The sequence below is a fragment of the Mus caroli genome, unplaced genomic scaffold, assembly GCF_978045245.1.
Source record: "Mus caroli unplaced genomic scaffold, Mus_caroli_1 scaffold_15, whole genome shotgun sequence".
Lineage (NCBI taxonomy): Eukaryota > Metazoa > Chordata > Mammalia > Rodentia > Muridae > Mus > Mus caroli.
The window spans coordinates 82695671-82720760 of NW_028227270.1; the positions used below are offsets into that span (position 1 = coordinate 82695671).

A 25090-nucleotide genomic window follows, 5' to 3' on the forward strand; every position below is an offset into this window, starting at 1 on the left:
CTCATTGCTTTTTTATTTGTGGTGCTTTTATTGGTTAATAGCTTAATTATGGCTAGTGAGACCTGGAACATTGAAGGCTGGTATAAGACAAGATTAAATCAGGATCCAAATGATATATAAAAATTAGGTGTCTCTTGTATCAAATCACTGAAAATACGATCAGGCTATGCATATAAGATATATATGGATTGGCCGCGCAGTGGTGGCACATGCCTTTAATGCCAGCACTTGAGAGGCAGAGGCAGGTGGATTTCTGAGTTCCAGGCCAGCCTGGTTTACAGAGTGAGTTCCAGGGCAGCCAGGGCTACACAGAGAAACCCTGTCTCAAAAAAAAAAAAAAAAACCCAAACAAACAAACAAACAAAAGATATATCTGGATCAAGAATGAATTTTTCATTTATACTTAGCAATCATTTCCCAAGATATCTCATTATATATATGTGCAGAGTACCCCCACCGCTGGAGGCAAGCCTGGGTTTCATGAAATTTACACAACCTCCACTGGTTTAAAATAAGCGCCAAATTCTAATAGTGTGCCTTTACATAGAACTCTCTTCTACCTTACTTTACTTATTGTTCTGATCATCATCACTGCTGGAGTACAGTTATCTTCATGCTCAGCTGGGGAAACTGAGTCTCAGACATGAGGTTATAGTGCTGGACCATGCGGCCAAGATGAAAGCTAACCAAGGACAAAAATTTACTCAGTGAAGAAAGAGTGGGAGCTCAACAACAATTCAAAAAGCTTTCCACGATGACAGGCTATCTTTGGAGATTATGTCCAAAGACAATTTGCAATAAGTTAGAAAAGTTTGCTCCTCGTTCAACAGCATCTTCTGAGGCCAGTGCAGCATCGGCCTGAGGTCTTAAGATTTTGTTGGTGGGGAATACACTTTTTCATGCTTCCAAGGCAGCTTGGGGTTAGAAGAGAGCTCTATTGTCATCGTTTTCAAGTGTAAACAGTAGGTTGAGTGACAGGGAGTTTACTCAGCTGCTCAGCAGTTTGCAGGGGCGGACTTGAGCTTGTCCTCTTTAAAAGCTCTCCCCTGTGTGGACGTGTCACATTCCCTGTGGACAGACTAACGCCCCCTGTGACTGGGGCAACAACTTCGAGCCGAGAGATGAGGGATGTTCATGGAAAACAGCAAGAGGGGACTAGGAGTCCAAGGCTTTGAAGTTGAGCTGCAGAAGGACATAAAGTCCACACTGCAAGGTCACAGAAGACCCTCATCCAGAAATAACACAGACGGTACAAACAGCTCAGTGGCGAAAACAGCCCCAGTACCAAAGCAAGCTGAGAATGTAGTCATCTTAGGGGAAGACTCTGGCTGGCACTGCGCAGAACCGAGATCCAGAGGGAAGTTCACGGTAGGAGGCAGAGCATAGTGCTCAGATACAGAGCCTCTGACCAGGGTCAGTTATGTACAGAGCTTCAGTTATGCAGCAGGCCACCTACTATCTAAGGAAGCACAATTGGATGCAGACAGAGGCAGGGTGGGTGTGGCAAGGCCGGCACACAGACTTGGAAGGGGCATAGGCTTCTGTTTGTAAAGAGTGGGGTTCATAAGAAAGGAAGGGGGGCTGAGCCTGCTGGTGTACACCTGTAACCCCAGCACTTAAAATCATTGTCTACAATGGAGACTCAAGAAAGGGAACGGGGAGAAAGAAAGGGGAATGAATGAAAGGGGAAAGGAAAAAATGTGGATCTGGAAGCAAGTAAAATTGGGGGCAACCATGGAAAAAAAGCTGGTGAGAAAGATTAATTATTACAATGTGGAAGAAATTACGTTTACACCAGTGTACTGGCTAGTTTTATGTCAACTTGGCAGAAACTAGAGTCGTCAGAGGAGGAGGGGAGCTCAATTGGGAAATTGTCTCCATAAAATCCCATTGTCGGCAAGCCGGAAGGACATTTTCTTAATTAGTGATTCATGAAGGAGAGTCCAGTCCATTATAGGTGGGACCTCCCCTGGGCTGGTAGCCCCGAGTTCTTTAAGAAAGCGGGCTGAGCTAGCCAGGGCGAGCAAGCCAGAAAGCAGCACTTTTCCATGGCCCCTGCCTCAGCTCCTGCCACCAGGTTCCTGACCTGTGGAGTTCCTTTCAGACTTCCTTCAGTGAAGCATGATATGGAAATGCAGCCCAACCAACCCTTTCCTCCTCAAGTTGCTGTGGTCATGGTGATTCATCATAGCAATAGAAACCCTGAGTCAATGGCTCATGGTCATCAGTGGACATTGGGGCTCACTGTCTGTTATAACTAGCACAGTCATCTTGGACACCCAGAATGCATGGTTGTTTCTGTGGTACCCGTTGCTCACTATAATGAAGTTCAGGGCTGTTTTCAATACTTATGAGACTGGCTACTCAAGTGCAGATCAACAGCTACTGGTTCAAGATCAGAGAGGGAACCCCAGCTTTAAGATGCCCAGGTCCTCTGCAAGGGACAACATGTCCCTTACTCGTGTGACAAAAATGCTTGACAAACACAACTTAAAGAAGAAAGGATCACGTGTGCCTCATGGGTTCAGAGGTGAATCCACAATTGCTTGGACCTGTGGGCTTAGGTAGAACACCCTGAGTGTAGGCACTTGCCATAGGGGAGAGCTATTTACTTTGAGGTAGTTTCTTGGAGACAGAGGGTGAAGGAAGGAGGAAGGAGGGCACAGAGGGATGGAAATCGGGGAGAGGAAGGGAGGGAGGAAGGGAAAAGTCAGGACAAGGACAACAGACTCCCAGCTAGCCTCTAGCTAGACCTTAGATCTCTCAAAATGAAAGCCAGTTAGAGGCCAAGTGTGTAACACACCAGACTGTGTTGTTCATAGTCAAACAACAAGAAGTAACTTAATACAGAGACTTATATAACAGGACTAAATGGGATAAAGAAATATGCATATACAAACAGTTCCACAGGACACTGTACTAGAGGTTTCTCTCTCTCTCTCTCTCTCTCTCTCTCTCTCTCTCTCTCTCACTCACTGTGTGTGTGTAGATGTGTATGTGCATGCGCACACAAATGCCCATCAAATAAGACGTAGTAGATAGTAAGAACTGATACCCGAATCGCCTTCTGCCTCCCACACAGATGCCCACACTCTACGTTCTGCATCCCCACAAAAGATGCTATGGCAAATGGAAGAGTCCAGGTAAACTGGAAATGAAAACCATTGATTTGGAAGGGTTGTTTGTAGGACTTGGCCAAAGCTCCTTGATAGAGATGGCCACATACTTAAGCGTCCTTTGTCAAGAAGCTCATCTGGAATGTTCCACTCTGAGGAATTCCCTGCAGTGGTTCTTGGCTTGTGCACCAGAGACTTGTTCTTCACGGCCTCCATTCCCAGCTATAAAAAGCAAAGTCTAAAAATGTGCGTAGCACAGGCTGAAAATACCGAGCGAGTGCTCAAATAACTAAGGGATCAAGACCCAGTGTGTTTAAAGATCAGAGTAGGGTACATAGAGAAAACAGGGCAGCAATGGGTTGAGAAGGGATGAGTGGGCCTCACACACCAGGTCAGGGTGCCTGAGAGGTGCACGCAAAAAGGCACCTGGTATGGCTCATTGTGGTGGAACCCTGAGACCTTCCCCTATTGCTCCCATTCAAGGGAACACTGTGCTTAGTGTGGTGTCACATACACCTATAAGGTCTGAAGGGGTCCCCAGTGTATCAGGGCTGAGATGGATCTTCAGGGTGCGATTACATTGCAAGGGCTCCCCCTCATGAATGGATGGCATCCTGACACCAGAGAAGGTTCTTGATGAGAGGATAAGGTCCCCCTTCTCTCTCTTCGTGTGTGTACTCTTTCCTTCCTTTCTTTCCACCCCAGGATGATGTAGGAGAGGGTCCTCACCAGCTATGGTTCCCTGATCTTGGTCTGCCCATCCTCCAGAACTGTGTACTAAGAAATCTCTGTTCTCTGTAAAATACCAGGCTCCGGTATTTTGTTATAGTGAAACAAAATGAACCAGGAAAACATGTATTTACACAATTAGTGCAAGAAATTTTACAAAGGAATTAAACTCTAGGAATTAAGCACAACCTCAAAGTATCTAGGAATTCACACACGCGGTTCTGCTCTGACCCACATTTATTTATTTCTTTAGTGACTCACATCTTTTTTTGTCTGCTGTCCCCTCTGTAAAGAGTAGCCTCCCCTAAGTAGGTCCAAGCCTCTCGCTCAGTGTTGGAGTACTTCCCCAACATGTGCAAGGGTTCCCCCAAACCAAACAGGATGCATCTGATCCTCTTAATCATACTCTGGCAGAGTTGAGATGAGATAGCCTCAGCTAAGATATGCCGTACTGCTGAATGAAGACCCCCCCCCCAATCTGACCACAGTCACCCCACCTGGGTTATTTGAACTTTCTTTCTGACATGGCAGACTCAGCTCACATATCCACAACAACAACAACAAAAATTCTCAAAACCAAAGAGAGATGCAATTTGTAAAGCACCTGTTGACTCTTTTGTTCTCAGCCACCACAGAGATCCCATTCTGTGTGATGATCAAGGTTCCCTTGAGCAAAGACAGAGCAATGCCATGTGTTTCAGGGCTAGGGAGTGATTTTCCTCAGAGTGATCATCCTGGACAATGAATGGTTTTTTGTGTTTTGTTTTGTTTTGTTTTGTTTTGTTTTACCAACTGACAAGGCTAACTGAAGAGATCTACAAATTAAAAAAAAAATAAAATTAATCATACTGGAATTTAAGTTGACCAACTGGCATTCCTGTCTAAGACCTGGAATGTTCCAGTTTGTGGGTACAACTGTCCCCATACAGTCCTCTCCTGTGACTCAGTTACTAGGAGCCTTCCAGGTTGGTACTACTTCACTGAGTAAAACATGGTGAGCCTTTCCTTCCCTTATGCCAGAGAAGGGCAGGAGGTGCCTGAATATCCATTCTCCTGACAGACTGTAGCCAACACATTGGTACCCTGTCAGAAACAGTTATGTTTGCCATAACCCGTTTTACTAGAAAAATAATGTTTTTGATAAAGTAGAATTTATTCATTCAAAATAAGCAGATTCATAAAACATTTCTTTGCCATGTACAGGGCTGGATTTAGTCGTAAGTTAAGATACAAAACAAAATTCAAATGCTGGTAACTTCAACATAACAAAGAGAATCCAGCTTTTGAGGAGACAAAAGGTTAAAACAAAAAAAAAGGGGGGGAGAATATTTGACACTCACACTTTCTTTGTGTAAGGTACATATTTAAATTTTTTGCTATGAGAAAGGTAGAAAAGGAACTATCAGTTTGAAAATAGAGTACTACAAATCAGAATACACTGTTATCTGTGTGCACACACACATGCACGCACACACACACACACACCCCATACATACATACATGCATGCATGCAGACAGGTTAGGTCTATGAACAGAGTAGAGTCACAGAAAGAATCAAGCCCAAAGTTTAATGTTTGAGAAGACAGGTAGACATACGAATGGAACTAGTTACTTTATATACAGCCAGGGCTTTTCAACGTGTCTGCTTTAGCCACTGAACAAACAATGACGCCATGTCCTTTGTCAGCCTGCTCTGGTGACAAAGAGAACAAAGAACCCCTCTACCTTTCGAATAAGAGCACATCTAAAACTCTTCCTTATTTAATTCTCCAGCCCTACATTTCTACATCTTTGTCCAATGTAGGGAAATGAAACGGTTAAATGACTGCTAATTTGATTGAAGAAGAAGAAGAAGAAAAAAAAGACGCTTCATAAAAATAATCCTGACCACTAATGTAGCCTGCCAATCCACATGTATGGAGATGCATGCAATCAAAAGCAATCAGTTTCAAGTAATGAATAATACATAAGGCACAGTATGCAGAAACACAACCCTATTTTCCTATCTCACTCACTCTGAGTGGGTGTGTAACCAGTGCTCATAAGCTTGCTGTCTTCTACCACACACCATGACTTCCCTCCAACGTAAAACACCTCCGCATTCTCCTGGGTATCTATGACATTTTTTTATAACTTTAATTCTACACTGTGTTTTCCACACAGATCATAGGATATGGAGCTAAGCTTGGGGACGTCTCAAGCTCAGGCTTTGGTTTTGTACCTCAGATCGGGAGCCTTCTGGGTAGAAGGGGCATGGGTTTAACCAGGAAGATGTAGCAAGCTTCCAGGCTGTACTACAGAGCCCCCTTCTCAAGTGGAAAAGGAACTGGTACCAAAAGGTTTACTGTGAGCCTGAGGCCCACACGCAGCTGTCAAAGCCAAGCAGAAAAGAGAACATGGTGTGTGGCTGGGGACCAGGATATAAGGCTTTCTTCTCCTCAAGCAACAAAAGCGACTTCCCATCCTGGCTTTCTCAAATTTGCCCTTCTTTTTAGAGAAGAAACTGTCTCACTCATCTGAAAAGGTTGCGTTTTATCTTTACTGAAAATCCAACAGCATTTCCTAGCAGCATCCTCTATCCATGAGTAATGCTGTCCTGAAGAAGTGCCTGTTCTGGGTCCTGTAGCTGAGCCAGCTACTGTAGTGGGGTCTCATTATAGATCTGTGTTTGGTTAATAATACATGTATTGATATTTGGGGGGACTCCATTAAGAGACTTCCAAGTTGAAATGCTAGTAAGATGCTGGTCTCCATGGTATAAACTTCTGGTTATGAAGTGTCAGACTACCCCTCCTCCCCACTCCCAATCCCAAACAAACAAAACAACAAAAGGAATGCGCTGACAACCTCACCTGTTTGAAAGCATCTTAGAGTGGGAAGCCAGGAAACACAGGGGTCAATTCAAGACCCCAGAGTGGGGTGGGGCCCTGAGGTGAGAGGCAAGTGCTGACTCTTTCATTTCAGAATACTTGGGAATTCCTACAATCAATACACTAAAGCAGAAAGCAGAAGCTTGGCATACTATCACCAGCTAAGGATAAAAATTGATGATGATGATGATGACGGCAACGACGATGAGTTGAAGGTATCTAGGATAGGAAAGAGAAAGGTCTCAACGGAACCAGCCTGCCTGGAAGTGACCATGTAAACATGTTCTCACACAGGTTTGGGTTCAGTTTTCTTCTTCCAAGTTCTGGCTGCCATGAACACCAATATTTTCATTTGAGATATTTGCCAAATATTAAGCTGTGTATACACAGGATAGGAAGCTGAGAAAACAAGAAGAAAGACGCTGTTTAGCAGCTTCAGAGGAAAAGGGGGATTTTGTTGGCAGTTTCGCAATGCTGGGGGAGTTAAAAAATGAGAGTTCAGAGCCCACCAAGGATGAGGGCCTCTGCTAAGCATCCTAGTCTCAGCTGAAACCTCCAGGGGACTAAGCAGCAAGAGGAGGGGGGAAACCAGAAACAGATGAGCCTTAGCAAACCCGGAATCCCCGCCTCCTCTAGGACAAAAGGATCAAGCAATGGGCTTGCACTGCCTCTGACTTCCAGGAGAATGTTAAACCCAGTGAGCACGAAAGCAACAATGTCTATAGCAGGTTTTATTAAATTATACACAAAATTTAATAAACAAAAAGCTGTCAGGCAAGACAGGAAATAAAATCAAATGCAGAAAGCAATCAAGTGAATAAGAAGATGAAGTAAATAGACCCAGAGGTGATCCAGACACTAGAACCAGACCTAGTTTCTAAATCCAAGCTTACATAACGGTAACAGATCACAAATGGAACTTGTTCCTGGGTCTAAAAATAGCCTTAATATTTGAAATGTATTGATACTATAAAGGATTAAAAACCACATAATCCTATCAAATCAGAAAAAATATATAAAACATCAATTCCTAATCTTAAAAAAAAAAAAGAAAGGAAGTTTAAAGGATAATTTCTTTGGTCTAATTTGTTTGTGTTTTTTCTATAGAAATATTTATAACAATCATTCTTAATGGTAAAGTAGTAAAATCTTTCACACCCAAAGATGAGTGTGCAAATAGATTTCAAAATGACACTAAACTTCCTAGCCAGTAAAATTCAAAGAAAGAAAGGGAGAAAGGAAAGAAAGAAAAGAAAGAAAGAAAAGAAAGAAAGAAAGAAAGAAAGAAAGAAAGAGAGAGAGGGGGGAGGGAGGGAGAGAGAGAGGGAGGGAGGGAGGAAGGAAGGAAGGAAGGAAGGAAAGAAGGAAGGAAGGAAGGAAGGAAGGAAGGAAGGAAGGAAGAAAGGAAGGAAGGAAGGAATTGTAAAAAAAATAAGTGATATTTACAGTTGATATGATTATTCTCATAGATAGTTCAAAAATCTGAACAGAAAGGAATAGTATTAACATGAATTGTCAAGTTTCTGTATACAAGATCAATACACAAAAATCAATTGCAATTCTAGACAGGAGCACAATCCAATTACACATACACACAGAACACGCACAGAACGAACACACAAACACACCACTAACATTGACCATTAGAATTGAAAACTTCAATGCCAGGATTGGAGAGGTGACTCAATGCTTTGGTGGGAACCCATGACTTAGGTCAATGAGAACCGCAGTACTTGGGTAACACGCCGAGCATGGTCACACACAGCTCTGTAAACGCAGAGCTGTGTATGGTGGAGATAGGAGGAGTTCTGAGACTTGCTGGATATTAGCTTTGCCAGGAATTGTGATCTTGGGTTCTTGCGGAGACCCTCCCTCAGAAGAATGTGTGTGTGTGTGTGTGTGTGTGTGTGTGAGAGAGAGAGAGAGAGAGAGAGAGAGAGCTGACACCCTTCTCTGTCTTGTATGAACCTTCTTCATCCTTAGTTATAAATCACACATGCATGTATTCTCTTTCCCTCCCCCTCCTACCCCCCATTTTGATGTTATATGTGCTAGAAAAAATGCATTTTAAGTTTGCTAATTCTCAGTCTAAATGTCTTCCCAAGAAACCTGTATGTTAGGATATAGTAGACAAAGGGCATCATACATAAAGAGAATAGGCTGCCACTGCCAAACAATACATTTTTGTCAGACAGGGAGGACGTGAAGTGTGAGATCCAACAGAGGCAAGGCGACTAACTCATGCACGGAACAGCCATACCTCAGGAAGTGAACTTCTCTGTCATAATTTCTGACTGGCTCTCACATGAATCTCTTGGACTTTCAGGAACACAAAGTTTACTGAATAAGAACTGTAGACAAGATGACATTGTTTAAAGACCTCAAAATTGCTTGATTTATCCAAAGATGCTATGATGGTTTGAACACTGTTTGAATAGTTGGTTGCCAGCTGCTGCTGCTGGTGTTCTGGGAGATTGTAGAGCCTTTTAAGAGATCTGGCTTGCAGAAGTAGGTCTCAGGTATAACCCATAAGGTGGGCTCATGGGTTTAGCCTGGCCCTGGTTCCCCACGTATGAAAATGTAATGGTCTCTGCCCCAACTCCAACCACAGATTAAGCCACCATGCCCCACTGGCCATGATCATGTAGGCTAAAATAAATCGCTTCTTCCCCAAGCTCCTCTTTTGTAGCTAAACTTGGTCACCATGATGAGAAAATTAACTAACACAGATACACTAGAAATAAGTCATGCTGTGTGTAGAAAGCAACAGGGCACCATTTTGCTGCTCTATGTGGCTATGGGAGAGCAGGACTCCAGAGCAGCCTGTAAGCACAGTCCAGGCATGAAGACAGCTACTGTGCACATCACACACAAGTTCAGGAGCGATCCTGAAGAATGCAGAGGGTCACCCATACATTTATCCTAGTCTGTCTTCTCCATCTCTCGCCAACCCTACAAAACATGCTGATGGGCAATGGTTGGTCAAGAGAGCAGCTGAAGTATGGGAAGGGTTTCTGTAGGAAGGCCTGAATTCTATCAGACCTGCACTATCACCAGTGGGAACAGACAGGAGCATCCTTGTGAAGCCTGCATCTGAGCTCAAAAGATGGAGGTATGAGGCATGTCATAAGTGGGGTGCTGACCTCTTCTGGGCACTTCTTGCTAATCCTAGCTTAGGGGTGCCTCCGTGTCATCAGGGTGACTTTGAGGAAATACAGCAAATGGTAGTTTCAGCAACAGTTAGCTTTGGCAAAATTCAAACATGCTACACTTTATTTTCTCAAATGTGATGGTTGACTCTCCTATTTGATGGGACAGAAGAAAATCCTAATGGGAGAATATGAAGGGAAGGCCTTTTCCAAACTGTTAATTTTATATAAGATGCAAATTTATATCAGCATCCCTGTAAGGATGTATCGGTTTTGAGTGCCAAATCTTGCTCTTGTTTTAAATATATTTTATTAATTGAGGATTTTGTACAAGTAGAGTGTGGTGATTTGAATGAGAATAGCTCTCATGGGCTCATATATTTGAATGCTTAATCCCCAGTTAGTTGAACTGCTTGAGGCAGATTAGAAGGATAAGGAGGTGTGGCCTTGTTGGAGGAAGTATGTCACTGGGGTGGGTTTTGAGGTTCCAGAAGCCCGTGCCAGGCCCAATGTCTCTCTCTCTTTCTGTCTGCTGCCTATGGATGTAATCTCTCAGCCCATACTTGCCTTGCCTGTCTGCTGCTATACTTCCCACCCTGATGATAATGGACTAACCTCTGAAGCTGTCAGTCAGCCCCAATGAAATGCTTGCTTTTGTAAGAGTTGCCTTGGTCGTAGTGTCTCTTCACAGCAATAGAATAGTGACTCAGACACATTCCATGTGTTTTGATCATATTAATATCTCATGTCTCTCCCAAACTTCTCCCAAGCTCACTCCTCCCTCCCACTACTCTCTCTCCGTTTTAGGTGCTAGGGATGGAGCCAGCGCTCTGCACGTGGTGGACAAGTGTTCTACGCTGATCTACATCCCATCGAACTCATCTTAAAATATAAGCACTCACCAAAACGCTGAGTCATCTTAAAATTTTATTGTCGTTATTGTTCAGATGTGCACACGATGTACCTAGGTGCATAGTTCATACGTGTACCATGATGTGTGTGTAGTGATCAGAAACAACTTTGTGGAGTTGGTTCTCTCTGTCCACCTTTGAACTGAGGTCAAGCACCCTTACCAGAGGAACCATCTTGCCAACCCAGCACTGAGTAGATCTTAGAAGAAGTAAGATACGAAGGGTGTCCTGCATGCCTTGGACTTAGCGGAAGTACTCAAGCTGCTCTCACTTGTAACCTAGAGGCTGCTTCTGGTCTTTCCTTGACTTGTGTATGTTCCATCTCAAGACTCCTTCTCCGGCTTTGAATCAAGTACCATGTTTCTCGGAGAAGTGCCCTCTATTTAAGAAGCCAATTGTACTTGTTATAAACTTACCTGTTTGAGTATTTACAGGTCACAGAAACATATTTCTATAGCCAGGACTTGCCTTCTTGGAGGTTTTTGTAACCTCCCAGTCACTCTCCTGACTACTTTTTATGTCAGAAGACTCGATACACCATCTCCCCGGCCCTTTAGCTGAAGTTGTGACTTAGTGCTCAGAACCCCAACTTTCCTCCTTCAAGGAACCCCAACTATTTTGTAACACGAACATTTGTTAGATTAAGTGAACACAGCAAATGCTACAAACTGCACTTCAGCACAGATTAGATAAATAACGTTCTTCTATGCTCAGAAAAGCATGTTCAGCCAAGACACCCCAAGATGGTACAGATGGGGAGGTCAAACCTTCTGCAGAAGGAGCCCCGCAGCTAAGTCTGGAGGCCTCTGTAAGAACATTTGGAAGTAGCAGGAGGCCTGGGCTCCTGGCCCACAGATAAGAAAAACTCCCCCAGCCAACCTGGAGTCCTTCAAAAGCATGAATGCCTCCCAGATTTCTTAGTATTCTCTTTCTCTGATGCACACACATTAACTCCATCCAACTGGCAAATGATCCCAATCCTAGAAGACATATTGACAAGAGAGCCATCCAAGGTTGGGACCATTCTGGTTTCTGCTTTCCAAACTCACTGCTCGCCCCAAGGAAGGATGTTACCACCATCCTGAGCTCACAGCTGCTGTCCCTTCTTGGCTAGAGTTCAGTATGACCCTCACAAAGCCTCTGCTAGCTCTCTCTTTAAAATAAAAATTCTTTTGAAAAATTCCAGCCTAGCAGTTTTGGTATGACTTCTCCTGCAGGAGAGGGAAAAACATGCATTTCGCACGTGTGAGTCAAAAAGGGACCTTTGGGCTATTCCCAGAGGGAAGCAACATGGAATATCCAGTTGGGCAGATTGAAAAGCCAACGGCTAAGACAAGGCTAAAGAACCACCGAACACCAATTTTCTCCAGCACATCAAAAGACGCAGGTCTAGCAAGGAGAGGTTCTGCTCCCCTCAACAAGCTCTCTGTTGTAAAGCTATCAGGTACACTTGTATTGAAGAGGGAAAATAAGACACCAGGAAGCTTCCTTGTTCTGAAATTCTGGTCCATTGTCACCAGACCCCAATGGCTATATTTTACTCATTGTTTAACTGTACCAGCTAAGACCTGAGCTACAGCCTTAGTGTATGTATTTCAGCACCATGATAGATTCCCAGTGCCTGGATCTGCTGGTCTTTCTAGTGTTGGGTCTCCAGCCCAGGACAAATGGCTGAGATGTCTATTAACACATCAAAGCTGATGCTGGCTGCTAGGCTCTCCCAGCAACCCTCAGTCTCTTACCTGTTCTAGGTTGCCCCTGGCTAGCAAACTCTCCCCTTACCTGGAAATTTCCAGCCCAGGTAGTAGACTGGGCTCCCCCAACCCCATCTTCTGCCCCTATATAACTCAGCCATTTTGGCTACACCAGTCTCTTGGCCCAGGCCGTCTCTCTTGGTCTGTGGCTCCTCTCCGGCTCTCCTTCCCTCTCTCTTCCCTTGGCCCAGCTCAGTCTGGCAGTGTTCATTCTGGACTCTTCCCTCCGGCTGTGTTTCTCCCTTTTATCTACAGTAAACCTTCCCCTTCCCCATACCTAGAAGCAATCATGCCCTCCTTTTATTTCTCTTTATCATTCATCTGGTACTGAAACCCACGAGTGCCACACAGAAGCTCCCATCCAAGGGACTCAGCTGACTCTCCTAAGGTATGGATGGATCTGCTGGCTTCTGCCCACCTACCAAATTTGAGTCTAAATTCTAGAGTTTGATTCTTAAGCTGCTTCTCCCCTCCACCTGCTCCTCTCCTGGTCCACTCCATGTCTTTCCAGGCTCTCGGGGCCTTCAACGCCCTCCCAGGGCCCCCATGGGGCACTCTCAGCTCTGCTACAGCTATCTGGGTGTCTCTCTATGCCCATGTGGGCATGGGCACATCTTTAAAGACACTATCTTTTTCCCTCAAAGCTCTCAGATCTCTCCTCAGGGTTCCTCTTCCTCCTCAGAGCTGCCTGCTCTTCCTCAAGCCCTTCTCCTAGGCCCCCTCCTCTGTCGGGTGGTGCTCTAATACTCCTCCTAGGACCCCTCCTCCCTCAGGTGGTGCTCTAATACTCGGAGAGCCTGTGCTTTGTTTCTCAGCTCCCTCCTCCAGTCCCACAGCCACCTACACACTCTTCTCAGCTTCCTCTTGAGGCTAATAGAAATTCCATCCTGTGGTGTTTCCCTGGGATAAACTGGAGCCTGCCCAAGTGCCAGCTGACACTGTTATGATTTCAAAGCTAATGCAAGCCTTCCCCAGGGCTACCTCCTGTTCCTTATCATCTCAGCAGGCATGCTTGCCAGAGTCCTCCACACAGACCCATACATCCAGAAGAAACCAAGGTTAAGCTGGAATCACCAGAACCTCCTGGAAAGTCAGTAGTTTTCCAAGGCCAGTTAGATTTGGTTTCTGAAACCAAAGGAGATACTGGGCATCCTGTATGTAATCCCAGGACTCAAAAGGCGGAGGCTGAAGGACTGTAAGTTTGAGGCTAGCCTGAGCTACATAGCAACCTGACTTAAAAAAAAAAAGGCAAAGCACGAAATGTCTTTGGGTCTAAGAGTGTGGGGTCCACTAGGCATTCCTCTTCTTCCATGTTCATGTTTGCATCTGTCTTCTAATTGCTGTCGACATTATCAGTGGCTTGAGTGGCACCCCGAGTCCTGTTCTCTCCACCTCGTAGTCTGTTCTCAGTGAGTAGCACGCTAAACAGATTCGGCCACCTGCTCAACACGATCATACTGATTGGTTTCCTGTTTCTACAAAGTTGAATTAAATGTTTACAACTCTCTTCTCTCTGCCTTACTGTGCTCCAAGAGTTGCTGGGCAAGTGTTTCTTTATTGCTAGGAGGCACCATGAACATTCTTTATTGCAGATTTTTTTTCCCCTACAAATCACTCTGAACTCATTTTAGAAGAGAATAATAACACAGACATAAAAGAACAATAACAGAAAAAAGTAATCTATCATTCTGTGTCTAAATGATGGTGTTTATGCATGCTCATTCAAAGCAAACATGTATGTATATTAAATATACAAATATATACCTTGCAGTCACCTGGCTTACAATCTCTTGTAAGTGCTATTCTGTAATTTTAATGTGTACATTAATTTAGCCGCTGACACAGCATCAAAACTGGAGACCAAGTAGTAGTAGAAAACAGTTGACCCCAATAAAAGTCAGAGTTGACTGGTCATCAAAGATGCTCGCTAAGTACTATTTACTGGCTTGCTTAGGAAAAAAAAATGCCTATTTGAAAAATCACCTTAATAGTAAAACATCCTGCCAACGAAACACTACCCTTTAGAACACCAGCTCTTCACGTTTAATATCCCCTGACCTCCAGACCACCTTCCAGAGACACCTGATGTCCCATGAGGAGAGAGAGTGAGAAGTGGGAGCGGCCCCACCCTTGGGCTTCCTCTAGCCTCCATACCTGTGCTGATGCTCCTGCAAGACTTGGTAAATGCTGATAAGAAAGGTTTGGTTTTTAAAACTCCCCACCACACAGTCCTTGTAGACGCGGAACTCAGCAGCCGTCACCGCCTCACCCTCAGGAATCTGGGATAGGTTGAACTTGAACTCTTTGTGGTGTCGCTGATGTGGGGAGAACTCCTTGTCGTACTCCACTATAGGATTAAATGAGAGAGAGAGAGAGAGAGTGACAGCTATTGTTACTCGACCAGGTGCCACGGGGCTCATCTCATGACCGTCCCCCAGTTTTACTTCACAGATTACCAGTTACCAGCGGGTGGGTTAGCAAGACCAAGGGGCTGAACCTGGCAGGTAGAGACTGGAATCCTCCCTCCTGCCCCAGATGAAGCCAAATGTTTGCTCTGTGTTCTGTTTGGATACTGTAGTTTCTGCAGTTGGCTGAAACACGATCAGCGTGAGGTTGAGTTGTTTAAAGACTCTTGGCTTCGGCTTTCCGAATCAGGAAAAAAAAAAAAAAAGACTGTGTAGAAAAGTCTGAAAAGGAATGAGATATGGAAGAAGAACTAGCCACCTTCTAAACTTCCTAAGAGTTGCTGGTCACCAAAACAATCTAGGTAACTGTTGCTGTAGTCAGTTGCCCAGCAGATCCAGATGGGGAGGCTTTATTGGAGAATGTGCCACAAGCTCTGCCTACGGAGCACAGAGAATCAAGAGGAAACTGAGAGAAAAGAAAAACAAACAAAGAAACAAACAAACACATGTGATGTGGGATTTGTAACCTCATAGGAAGATCAACATCATGAACCAACCAGATCCGCTAGAGCTCCCAGGGACTAAATCAACAACCAAAGAGTAAACATGGAGGGCCCCATGGCTCCAGCTACATATGTAACAGAGGATGGCCTTATCTGGCATCAATGGGAGGAAAGGCCCTTGGTCCTGTGAAGGCTCGATGCCCCAGTGTAGGGGAATGAGGGTGGTACGGTGGGAGTGAATGGGTAGGTGGGGGAGCACCCTCATAGAAGCAGGGGGGAAGTGAGATGGGAGAGGGGGTTTGTGAAGGGGAAAACCAGGTAGGGGGATAACATTTAGAATGTAAATAAATAAAATAACCAATAGAAACATAATTTAAAAATGTGATGTCTGTCAAGTTACCTTCTAAATATTTATGTTTATTCCCATAGGTCAGTACTGCTGTTCGCTTTGGGGAGGGAAACTCCTATTTGTAGCAGAGAGTGGGACTTACAGAGACTCACATCTGCTCCAAGTCTGGTGATAAGTGACTACTGAATGCCTAACACAGGTGGGACATCTGTGGCCACTGCCACCTCCAAGACTCAGGGAGCATGGGAGAGGGCAGGACATAAGAGCCCAAGATGGGGTGGGATGTGGTAGGATACTGTCTCTTGGGCATGCCACACCATTACACTGTGATAGCTAAGATCTATACAAGATTTGACTCATGAACATCCTGTCATAGAAGAAGAGACCTTTACACACACACACACACACACACACACACACCACCCCCAAGGATCTACAGGCAGTTAACAGTTAGGGGGCAGATGGAGACATCATCTTCTATGGTGTAGCCATTGGTGAGGTACCTAGGCGCCTATAAATAACCTGCCACTCATACATAATCAAGAAACCCTAATGATAGTCAGAAGACATGGAAGTAGGGGCAGCTGGAAAGAGGAAGGAAAGTAGTGGGAGCAAGAGGGGACACGCAGATAATGAGGGATTAATATGACTGGAATATATGAAAGGTCATCATGAAATCCATCATTATGTGTAATTAACATATGCTAATGACATCCCCATCTTTCTAGCCTTCTCCCTGTTGGTTCTTCCCTCCCCAGTTTTGTTCATGTGACACCATCCGTAGCTGACATGAAAAGGGGCAGCCAGTGCTGAACTTGGGAGCCATGACATGAGTGGAGGACAGGCTGTGCCTTGCCCCCTGACCTGCCTTGATCTTCCAGGGGGTCCCCACACTTTGCTTGCTGTCCGGGAAAATACCTGTAGAACACTAAATTCTTTATCTGAGAACTCCACACATGTATATGATGCGTTCTTACTCTCATCCCCACCCCTCTCATTTCCCTTCACCTCTGTCAACATACCCAAGTCCCTTTTCCACACTCATGTCATTTTATTTTGTGACTGTGGGTTTGGAACTATCTATTGGAGCCTGGAGTCGGTTTTTATTGAGGAGTCAGGCTAGTAAAGTCTCACAGAAGATGATCCCCTCCTAATGGGTCTAAGGGCTCAAGACTCTAGGGGACAGCTCTGTGTGCCAGGAAACTGCTGCAGCGCTTTAAAATTTGACAGCAGAACCCAAACAGGATACATGGAATGAATGAAAAAAAACAGCAGTGTTACTTACTATGAATGGCTTACATTAAAAAATAAATTGAAGGATGGACCATACACACATATACATACATATATACATACATACATATACATACATACACACACAAACACACACACATACACACATAAATACATAGTACCTGGATACACCCCCCCCAACACACACACAGAGTACCTGGATTCAGTTTCCTTCCTGCGGATGAACATAAAGGAAATGAAGTATCTAAACATCTAAATGACTGCTGTCTACAACACGGAGATCCTGAGAGTCCACCTCACACCAATCAGAATGGCTAAGATAAAATACACAGATGACAACAGATGTTGGCGAGGATGTGGAGAAAGAGGAACACTCCTCCATTGCTGGTGGCATTGCAAGCTGGTACAACCACTCTGGAAATCAGTCTGGCAGTTACTCAGAAAATTGAATATAGAACTACCTGAAGACCCAGCTATACCACTACTGGGCATATAGCCAAAAGACATCCTACCTAACATGTAATAAGGACACATGCTCCACTATGTTCATAGCAGCCTTATTTATACTAGCCAGAAGCTGGAAACAACCCAGACGTCCCTCAACAGAAGAATAGATACAGAAAATGTGGTACATTTACACAATGGAGTACTACTCAGCTATTAAAAAAACAATGACTTCATGAAATTTGCAGGCAGATGGATGGAACTAGAAGATATCATCCTGAGTGAGGTAACCCAAGCTACAAAAGAACACACATGGTATGCACCCAAAAGCTTAGAATACTCACGATACAACTCACAGACAATAAGAAGCTTAACAAGAAGGGAGACCAAAGTGTGGATGCTTCAATCCTATTTAGAAGGGGAAAGAAAATAATAACGGGAGAAGTAGAGGGGGACTTGGGAGAGAGAGAGGATGGGGAGGGGAAAAAGAGGAGCAGGGTCAGGTATTGGAAGGGACAGGAGAGAAGTCCTGAGGGTGAGGAAAATGAATAAAAATACATAGCATTGGGGAAGGGGGTTCTGGGGGAGCCACTAGAAAGTCACAGATGGACCTGGAAGGCATAGAGTTAAGTGCCACAAACCAGGCGCAGACCAGTAGAGCCAGGTGATCTCATTCATAGGCAGAATCTATGAAAGACAAACTTCTAGAAGCAGAGAGTAAAATGGCGGTTTCCTGGGGTTAGGGGAAAGAGCTCTTACAAAGGGATTTGGAGGAAGCCAATGAGAGGATTCAAGAGTTAAATTCCGTATGATGACTATGATTGACAGACCTGATGAGCATTACAGTGACTAGCAGACGGTACTACCTTGATATAAGCCCTGCTGAGCATGTGATGTGGGGGGTGGGAGGGGACAAGGGGAGAGCTCCTCTGCCACAGTGGGCAGAGAGGAGATCTGTGGCATTCCATCAGCACAGGCCCCTATGTCTCAAAAAATCTGGAAAAGATAGTATATGTCACTTTTTTTTTCCTGCATGGAGGCAGAGGCAAAAGAAATTTTCTTGCTGGTTATTATTCTTGTTCAACTGTCTGGTTTCACTCCTGGGTAAGAGAAATGGTATCAAACCCCAGATGCCCAGTTCCCAGTCACTGAGAAAGGACCGAGACTCTACTTCTGTCCAAACGCCACATTCTTTTCTGACTAGAGGCTGGGGTGGGGTGGAGGACTTCTTTGTTTTGTTTCTTTGAGACCAGTCTTGCCATGTAGTCCAGGCTAGCCTAGAATTTGCAATAATATTCTGGCTTCTGACTTCCGAGTGTGGGGATTGTAAGTCTGTACCACTGTGCCCAAGCCTTTTAGTTTGTTTGATGAAGTTCATTTTTAATTATATATGTGCATGTGTATCTATATGGGTGTTTATACACTTGGGTAAAGGTGCCTTCAGGATTCAGAAGAAAACTTTGGATCCTCTAGGGCTTAAGTTATAGGCTTGTCTGAGCTGCCTAGCCCCATGTTGCTAGGAACCCAGGCCTCTTAGTTTTCTTAATGATAATTCCAAAGAAATTGCAGGAACAAATTCATCTCTTATAGAGTAGCTTTTGTAGGGGTTTGTGGGAAGAAAACACAAGCCAAATTATTTGCCACCTCTAACTTCCCGTTTCCTTCCATGTGCTGTTTTCTATCATCTCCCGAGAAAAGCTTTGGCAGTCTGGCATCTTAATACAAAAGAACAAAACTAGCCTAATAGCTCCCAGGAAGAACAGAATTACTCAATGGTATCCCCTCAAACTAAGAAAAATTAGCTTACCCATGTCTGCAAGGGTTTCAATAAAGATTTTTTTTCCCAAAATTACCATATAGTTATATGACCAACCGTCTAGATTTGAGCTATCTGTTTCCTTTCTCAGTTCAAAAGCTTTTTAAGATTTTTATTTTATGTGTACAAGTATTTTGCCTGCGTGTGTGTATGTGCAACATGCACACACCTGGTTGTCCTCAGAGATCAGAAGAGGGCATGAGATTCCCTGGAGCTATGGCACAGAAATATACGCAGGTGAAACACCCATACACATGAAAATAGTTAATGTTTTTAATTAAATAGAATAATGTTCTGGTGGGAAGATTTGGAAATGACATTGACCGTTTACCAGAGACCGCGAAGAGCCCCAGATGGTTGTGAGTCACCGTGTAGTGCCAGAAGTCCTACCTAATCCTCCGCAAGAGCAGCAAAGGCACCGACGAGGTCCCCACCCCCTTTTTTCTCAGGGAAAAGTTTTGCCTTCAGTTAAGAGTCAAATAAGGTCTGGGCAGAAAGCAGATGGTGGCATGTCCTCACCGCGGCGACAGTCTGCTAGTCAGTACCCGAGAATGAAAAGCAAGATTGTGGAAGGGTTCACTCAAGGACGGCCACACAGAGGACGGATCACCTTTCCCTAAAACTGATCTGCCTTCTAAACTTGATACCTTATCACTATTGGCTAAAATGAATTAAATCTGATTTCTCAAACAGATTTTCTTTAAAAAAAAAAAGTCACATGTCCTTTCTAAAGGACCTTTGGGATACTTAATTTTAATATAGCTAGATGAAAATGGGTTTTTAAAGATTCCTTAGAGAGTATCATAAGAATTCCACAAAGAATTTCTTCCATCTCTAACTATGAATAGAAAAAAATTACGTACATAAAACGAACTATGTGAAAGTAAGATATTTCAGTTGCGAGAAGTCGAGGTACGGACATGATTTTCGATAACTGGGAAATGTGGTAAGCGGTCTTTACAGAGTACGAGCACTATCAGCCAGACATCCCCAGCTAAACGTGTAAGCTGCTCTTGCCTGTGGACAGTAGCATTTGTAAAACTGAAGCACTTCCTATGCTCTGGTAAACTTTGAACTTCCTCACCATGTGCCTGTAGGGGAAAGACAGCTACCTACCATGAAAGGGTCTCATGCCCTGAAATCTGCCGTTCTGAGGAAGATCAGACACAGGCAGAGTACATGGAAGAAGAGACGGTTGGAGATGATGAGGAGGAAAAGGGAAGGAGAAGGACTGTCCAACCACTCCACACTTGTTTAAAATTTCAGTTTTGAGGGTTTTTTTGTTTTGTTTTGTTTTGTTTAAGATTTATTTATTTATTCCTCGTACTTGGAAGGCAGAGGTGGACATCTCAGTTTAAGGACATTATGGTCTACAAAGAAAGTTCCAGGATAGCCAGGGCTACACATAGAAGCCTTGTCTCAAAAATGTGTGTGTGTGTGTGTGTGTGTGTGTGTGTACATACATTAATTTTTTTATTTATTATTTTGGGAGTGTATTAACGTATATGCAAAATGTTCATGTAGTACCAGAGGGACCCAGAAGAGGGCATCCTATTCTCTGGAACTGAAGTTACAGGTGGCTTTGAGAGACCTAATATGTGTGGCTAGGGATTGAGCCTGGGTTCTCTGCAAGAGCAACAACTGCTCTTTTAATTGCTGAGCCATCTTTCCAGTTAAAGCTTTGTTTTGTTTTGTTTCATTTTGTCTTTTGAAACTAGTTCTCATGTAGCCCAAGCTGCCTTGAATTCACCATGTAGACTAGGGTAGCCTTGAATTACTAATCCTGCCTTCAATAAGACTGGGGTTATAGGCGTGTAACCATGGCCATTTGAGGAAGCCATCTTGGACATCTGGTCCATTGGTACTTTGGATAAGTCTAGCCACAGCCACCAACTGGCACAAGAAACCTTGAGGAAGAACCATTATGATGAAGACAGTCATTACAAAGGACTGAAAAACCACAGTGCATTGTTGTGGTTGGCCATTACAGTTTTGGAGATTTGTATGGCAGTGTCAGGAAACTAACTCAAGGAAAGGAAAATAGAAAGAGGCTAAGAGAGGAAGGAGGAGGAAGGGAAATCTGATCCTACTAGGAAGTGGGTGATGTCTTTTAATCCTTAAGGCTGAGGACTGACCAACACTGGGAGGCAATGTCCAGGAGTAAGGAAAAAGCCTGATACAGGCAGGTGGTGCACATCTGTAACCAGAAGGAAGAGGTCGGAGGATCAAAAATTTAAAACAGCATGGGGAGAGATGACTCAGTTGATAGAGGGCAAGCAGGAGTACTTAGTCGGTCCTCAGTACCCACATGTTAAGGGTTTATCTATATAATCCCAGCGCTTGGGAGAATCTGATGGGACATGGAGTCTAGAGGATTCCTGGGGCTTGTGTGTGTGTGTGTGTATCCCCACATGCATGCATACACACACACACACACACACACACACAATGTGAACTAAATGCTTAGCTCAAAAAAGGAACAAAAAGAAAAGGAAAAAAAAAGGGGGGGGGTAAAGAATCTGGCGAATTCTCTCAGGCATAGAAAGATAAAGATCCTAGAAATAAGAAAGCCATTGCTTTATTACCATGTGAATTACAACCCCTTGTCTTCTGGGAACATTTTCCCTTCTAAGACAACACTGAACATTCTTTTCGTTTATCCTCTTCAGAGGCGATTCACATTTTCTATAACCCTGATTGCTTTTGACTATTGTCTGCATTTTTCATCCAACCTCTCCCCCACCCCCTCTACAGTCGTCTGACCATCTCCCGTGCCTTAGTGTGAGCTGCCCTGCCTTCCTCTCTTTCCCCCAGGATAGAATAGCTATCATTGCTTATGTTTGCTGGGAGATCCCTATTTCTCTGCTTCCAGTGTGCATATAGTTGTCTTTATGTAAGTGTGCGCTGATGGCTCACGGGGACATATGACATGGATACACTTACTTAGGTTACTGCCCCCAAGTGCATCTGAAGACCACATAACAGTACCATTTGAGTGTTCAATTCCCTCCCCTGACCCCCTTGGGCTCATGTCGTTTGAAGACAATCTCTCCAGCTGACGCACTATTTTGGAAGGATGGAGAATCTTTAAGAGGTGCAGCCTCGCTGGAGGAAGTGGGCCCCTGGGGTTGGACTTTAACCTTTCTTAGCCTTGTCCGACTTCCTGTTTAATTCTTGCTCCCTAACTGCGCATGTCATGTCCCCAGTTGCTTCCGGTTCCTGCCGCCATGGGCCCATCTCATATTGGGGCCACCGTGATTTCCCTTCCATGAAGGACTGCATCCTTCCTCAATCCTTGAGCCAAAATAAACCCTTCCTTAGGTTGTGGTGTGAAATCTCCGCTTCCCTTTGTTTTTCTTGTGTGATGTTGACGGTACGCTCGCCTGAGTTGAGAGGGGATAACAATTCCTAAGATCAGGTCAGAGACCAGCCATTCAGCACAGCCAAGGACATGGTGCAAATATGCACAGCAAATGTTGTGACCGTCCCTGGTAGTGATTTGAGAATGCAGCCCTGTGAGTTCAGAACAGGCCTGGGCTGAGTCCCCTAGATATTGCTAATTAATATTTCCTGTAATTAGCGTTCAGAACGGTATATCTTGCACTTATGAAATCATATTCTCCTCCTCTCTAGTACAACAGCGCTGTATTCTCCAAGGCAGTAATTCCTAGAATTTTTACTTCAAGGACCAGTTTAAACTTTTCTTCTTAACCAGTAATAACCTTGTACGAGGTCACCTGCTTTCTGTTTGTCCTTTGTAAGGTCAGTGGAAGCAAAACAATGCACTGCGTTCTTTCAGCTGTCTCTCCATCTCTCCACTTCTACAGCAGCAGATTTGTTTTAACACGAAGTAAAACAGAAAGGGCACTACTGAAAAAACAGAATCCCGTCCGTCCTTTCAGGGGAAGGAAATTGGCTTGCAAACCTCACTCTTCTCTCTCTGTTTGCCTCAGATTCTACCTGTTTAGATTTCAGACTGGCCCTGGATCTTGGGCTACAATATAGGGCCCATCATCACCCTAAGAACAGAGCTGACAGGTTTAAGGGTGATGCAGCTTGGGGAGGCCTGCACACTGAAGCAGGGCAAGGAAGAACCAAGCTATTCCTAGATTGTAAGCAACATCCCTGTATCCCTGCTTGGTCCATCCCTACCTCTGCCCCATACCATGAGCATTATACCTACCATGCCTCTTAGAAACAAACACTTCTACTACATATGTGTGAAATCACTGCCCTTTATAGGGATTCATTTTTCTCTTTCTTTTTCTTTTCTCTTAGAGGCTGGGCAGAAACTGAGCAGGCCCTCAGGAATAAAGGACAGGCATATTCACGGTGAGCGTGCAGAGGGTACCTGCAGATGCCCAGCTGCTTATCAACCTGGGGAATAGGCTGCAGGTCCTGCAGGTGAGCATAGCTATTCTGGGGGTGCAGTTGGTTAGTCTCATCTCCCCTTCCTCATCTTTACCTCAGATGGGTCTATTAAAATACATGGCATTTCCTTACAAGAGTTGGCGAACGCTGTTGACCAGTCCACCTCTCATCTTCACCCTTACTGTGAACGGATCTGTTAAAAACACAGACCGTTCCTCACAAGGGCTGGCATAGTTGTGGAGAAATGAACTCTTAGGTGTTACAGGTTGGAATGTAAGATGGTTCGGCTGCTGTGAAGAATGCTGTATGACAATCAACATGTTTACTGTGGACCTACCACAGGACCAGTCATTCTCTCTGTGGATATTACAGCCATGGCATAGAAGTGCTGTTTCAAACAGTCAAAAGACAAGAGTCAGGGAAGTGACTGCCAATGTACAAAAGATGGTAGGTAACCACAATAAAATATTCTCCAGCCTTAATGGGGGAAGGATGTTCTCGCATGCACAATAGTATAGATGAATCAATCCTAAGGCACTGTGCTAAGTGAAATAAGCCAGACACCAATGGATACACAGAGTACCATCAATACCTTCTATCATATCTTAGGTCAAAGTCAGAGATAGAAGGAGAATGCGGTTGCCAGGAGCTGAGGGAAGGGAAACTGGGAATTCATGGTTAGTGAATAGAGTTCCAGCTTGGAAGATGAAAATGTTCTGGGGATGACTGCAGAGTAACATGAATGTACTTGATTCCATAGAACTGCACATTTAAAAGAAAGCTTTTAAATGATGGGGCCAGAGATGGCTCAGTAGTGAAAAGTGCTTCCAACTCTTGCAGAGAACCTGATTTTGGTTCCTGGCACCCACACGGCAGCTCACAACCACCTGTAATTCCAGTTCCCAGGGAACTAGTGCCATCTCCACAGATACCACGCATACACAGGTTGCACATAACATACATGCAGGCAAACACTTAAACACATAAAAATAAAATAAAAAAGATACATCTTTTAAAATGATGAATTTAAGGCTATGCATATTTTTACCACAATAAAAATAACCTACTAAATATAGACACTGTATCTACTGTAGGATCATACCCAGTTAAATTAAAACCTTCTTACTCTCTCCTAGGATAACCAATCCATCAAGTTTTCTCAAATATCTAAAAAAAATGATCCTTCTATATTTGGCTTAATGGAATCGGGGTCCCAGCTGAGTTCTTCCTTGTTTTATCTCGAGTCATTTTTTTAAAGCTAGTTAACCAGACATAAGAGAACTCTATTAGCCAAAGTTTTTTTTTTTTTTTAAGTAAAAATAAAATTAAAAAAAAAAATCCAAGCTCAGGAGATGACAAGCAACATGAGGAGCACAGCCATTAAAATCATGGAGAAGAGAATTCTCACCTTGACGGCTG

General features: G+C 44.0%; 1 protein-coding gene across 1 annotated transcript in view; it reads right to left on the reverse strand.

The window, feature by feature from the left end:
- Window positions 1-25090, reverse strand: part of Bmp6 (bone morphogenetic protein 6) — a 154260-nt gene that overhangs the window by 15166 nt on the left and 114004 nt on the right. The window contains exon 2 of the mRNA XM_021180022.3: window positions 14684-14876. Within this exon, the coding sequence (XP_021035681.1) occupies window positions 14684-14876 (193 nt within the window). The remainder of the gene's footprint in view (window positions 1-14683; window positions 14877-25090) is intronic.